Below are 4,064 nucleotides of genomic sequence, written 5' to 3' on the forward strand. Positions count from 1 at the left end.
AGGGCCCGTCCGTTCCACGTAGGAGTCAGACCGTCCGGTCCAGACCTAGACCGGACGGTCCGACTTTTGGGAAAATTTCCTTTTTCGCGTTTTAGGGTTTAGGTAATCCTATTAATCATGGGAGCCGCCAGAAATCCTAGGGAATTAGCCTAACACGTTCTAGACACATTCTAGAGCCTTGGAGAAGCTTTCTCTTGAGTTCTAAACCAAGGAATATCGATTCCAAGTCTAAGACATCGTTTTCTCTTCACAAATCCTAGCAGATACGTTCCAAAGTGTTGGAATTCATCCCGCTGGTGTGGATACATGTAGAGGAGTTGTACTTTCAACTCTCGGTGATTAAAACAGGCTCCTATCTAAATATCTATATATTCCTATTTAAAAAATATATATATACTCCTACATATATATTCATTTCTATATACAAATACAAATATAAATATAGATACTCCTATATAAAAATATATCTCTATATATACAAAATAAAACATATACATATATATATATACTAACATCTATACAAATATATATACATATACATACAAACAAATATATTTATATATATACACATACACATATATAAATATATATACACGTATATATATGTATATATATATATACATATATATATACATACATACATACATACAAAATAAAAAATACATATATATACAAATATATTCATATCCACATACAAATACAAATATAAACATAAATACTCCAATGTATATATATATCTATATATATCAAATAAAAAATATACACATATATAGATGTATTTATACCAATATATATACATACAAGTATATTTATATATATACACATACATATATATAAATACATATACACGCATATATGTATGTATATATATACATATGCATATATATATGTACATACATACATACAAAATAATCTATATATATATATATATATCCACATACAAATACAAATATAAACATAAATACTCCTAGGTATATATATATACATAATAAAAAATATATAAGTATATATACATATATAGGAGTATGTATGTTTATATTTGTATTTGTATATAGATATGAATATATATGTGTATTTTTTTACCTTTTACTTTTATTTTTTTATTTTATTTTTTTTAGTTTTTTTTCGGATTTTTGTTTTGTTTTTTTAAATCCGTTTTTTATTTTTATTTTTTTCGGATTTTTTTGTTTTTTTTTTTAAATCTGACGTGGCATGCTGACATGGTAAAATTTCTCATGTGGCATGCCATGTCAGACGCCATGTGGTGTGCCATGTCATCGGTTAACGGACATTTAACACCGTTTTCGGATTGTGTAGGAAATTGCAGTTAAATTGGGTAGTTCGTGTATCAATTTGGCACATTTGATAATTTGGTGTAAGTTTTTGTCAAATTAAAAGTTTGTGTAGGAAAAAATCACATTTTAAACAATTCGTGTAGGAAAATGTCATTTTCCCATATATTTACGATACCCAACAAATTCTTCCATTTGTTTGGACTTCTTTACAAACCTTAACGATATCCCTATGAAACCTTAACAATGCGAGAGGGAATCGGTTGGTGAGGAGATCTCATCCATTCCTTTATTCCTCGGTCTCGTCTTCAGCATCTACAACCATGCATTTTTCGAGCCATATCTATCCTGAACTTGCGATTGCATTGCATGAATATCGGTTTCATATCCGTGTTTTCTGATTTTGGAATCCTTGAGAGAGTTTCTATATGAATCTAAGTGGTTTTTTACGAGTTAAAACACACGAATCGAACCATGTCTTGGCAGGTTACTGTATCTTTCTTGAGATACATTTAACAGATATATTTACGATACGTTTTATCAGAATATGAAATTATCTTATTCGAATGTGATTCGATAAAGAGACAAAATACTAGAGCTGTGACAGATGACTAGGGACGCATGGACGTTCATGCGAGGAAACGCCGCGGTTGGCAAACACCACATTTACAAAGAGACCAACACATAATACAGACAAAAACCAAAGTACTCTAATGTCTTCTTACACGTTCTCGACATGCAAACTCCCTCCTCCTCCATAAATACCCACCAAAAGCACTAAACAAAAGCATCAAACACAAGCAAACACGACAAAACGCACTTCATCACCACAAAAGATGGCGAAGCTCATAGTCCTCTTGGCAACTTTTGCCCTCTTCCTCGTCCTGTCTAACGCCTCCATCTACCGCACGGTGGTTGAGTTCGACGAAGACGACGTGAACCAGAGGGGCCCACAAGGACGCTGCCAGAGGGAGTTCCAGCAGCAACAGCAGCTCAGGGCTTGCCAACAATGGATCCGCCGACGTGCCCAACGCGGCGGTGGCTCGGCCGATGATGACATCGAGCTCGTGACTGAAGACGACGACGTGAACCAGAGGACGCCAGCCCTCCGACAGTGCTGCAACGAGCTGCGTCAAGTTGACCGCATGTGCGTGTGCCCAGTGATAAGGCACGCGGCTCAACAGGTGAGGTACCAGGGACAGCACCAGCCACAGCAGGTGAGACAGATGTTCCAAGCTGCTAGGAACTTGCCCAACATCTGCAACATCCCTGTCGGACAATGCCAGTTCCAGGCTACCCCTTACTAAACCTGAAACCGGCACGTACGTGCATGCATGCATGTTTCAAGGGTTTTGAATTCGGCGTGGAGTTGAGTCGTCACACCTAATCGTGTGAGTGGGTGCATGTATGCTGAGGTTAGAAGCAAAATAATGTAACTTGCACTCATCCTTAATAAAACGTTTTAACGTCTTCTCTACTTTCTAATCCCATTACGAATTAATTATGCATTCAGTATAACAAAATTTATTTTCGAAAGTGGACATATATACGACTTGATGTTTGCTCCACATATATTGTTCAAGTGAACAATTAATATAGTTAAGTTCGTTTGACAATTATATTTCATAGATAATCATAATTTATATATATGAATATCTAATATAGTTTATAAGAAATTATAGTTTATTATTTTAATATTTTTTTATTATAAAATGATTAATTTTCTGTTTTTGCATCTTTACTGATTTTAATGGTGATATGCGTGATACAAAGCAGAAGCCGTTATATGATTATTAATCTGTAATCAAGTAATTAATAAGAGAGAATCTCCTCCTAGTATTTGTTGGAGCAATCTTTTGGCTACTTGTGTCTTTGGAGTTAAAAAAACGGAAAATGTGAATCTTCTTTTATCTTCATTAATCTGACGTGGCAAGACGTTTTTTTTTTAATATCTTTGGACTACTTTTGTTTCTATTTATTATAAAAAGAAATAAATCAAATTAAGACAAATCGTGCCAACAAAATCATATGAGAATCTTTAGAACATTTCAAAGAGAGTACGTACAAGAGAGACACTGAAAATTGAAAGGGCAACACGCCAAGCACGTCGGGCACATGCAATGAGAGAGTGCCAAACCACGAATGATGCAGGTTGTAATAAAACTATATATCGAATTATAAAAATAAAAAAGAATAGTATATAAAGAGATGCAAAAGCAAATCAAGAAATCAAGAAAAGAAAGAGAATGAGAATGGGAACGCCAACAATGGCTCTCATGGCATACGCGTTGGTGTTTAGCGCGGTGGCAGTGGCTGTGGCCTCTTATGAACCGTACGTCTACGCTTCTCCACCGCCACCAACAACAACATACTCGTCTCCATCTCACAAAAACCAATCTCCTTACTACTACAAATCACCACCGTCTCCTCTAAAATACAGAAGAGACGGTCCTAAATACAAGCCTCATCCTAAACAATACGTTTACAAATCTCCACCACCTCCTCCTTATTACTCACCTTCTCCAAAACCCGAGTACAAATCTCCACCACCTCTATACATCTATAACTCTCCCCCGCCTCCGCCCTACTATTCTCCATCTCCAAAACCTGAGTACAAGTCTCCACCACCACCGTATGTTTACACTTCTCCCCCACCTCCTCCATACTACTCTCCATCTCCAAAACCTGAGTACAAGTCCCCACCACCACCGTATGTTTACACTTCTCCCCCACCTCCTCCATACTACTCTCCATCTCCAAAACCTGAGTACA

At 36.0% G+C, this 4,064-nt stretch overlaps 2 protein-coding genes across 2 annotated transcripts in view; both read left to right on the forward strand.

The window, feature by feature from the left end:
• LOC104822219 (extensin-2) overlaps window positions 1-4,064 on the forward strand; it is a 46,028-nt gene that overhangs the window by 41,205 nt on the left and 759 nt on the right. The gene's annotated exons all lie outside the window — the stretch shown is intronic.
• LOC104822214 (2S seed storage protein 5-like) lies at window positions 2,065-2,769 on the forward strand. The gene has a single exon (XM_010553353.1). It carries the CDS (start codon window positions 2,129-2,131, stop codon window positions 2,597-2,599), a length of 471 nt encoding a protein of 156 aa, XP_010551655.1. The 5' UTR covers window positions 2,065-2,128; the 3' UTR covers window positions 2,600-2,769.

This window comes from Tarenaya hassleriana, unplaced genomic scaffold, assembly GCF_000463585.1.
Source record: "Tarenaya hassleriana unplaced genomic scaffold, ASM46358v1 Cleome358, whole genome shotgun sequence".
Lineage (NCBI taxonomy): Eukaryota > Viridiplantae > Streptophyta > Magnoliopsida > Brassicales > Cleomaceae > Tarenaya > Tarenaya hassleriana.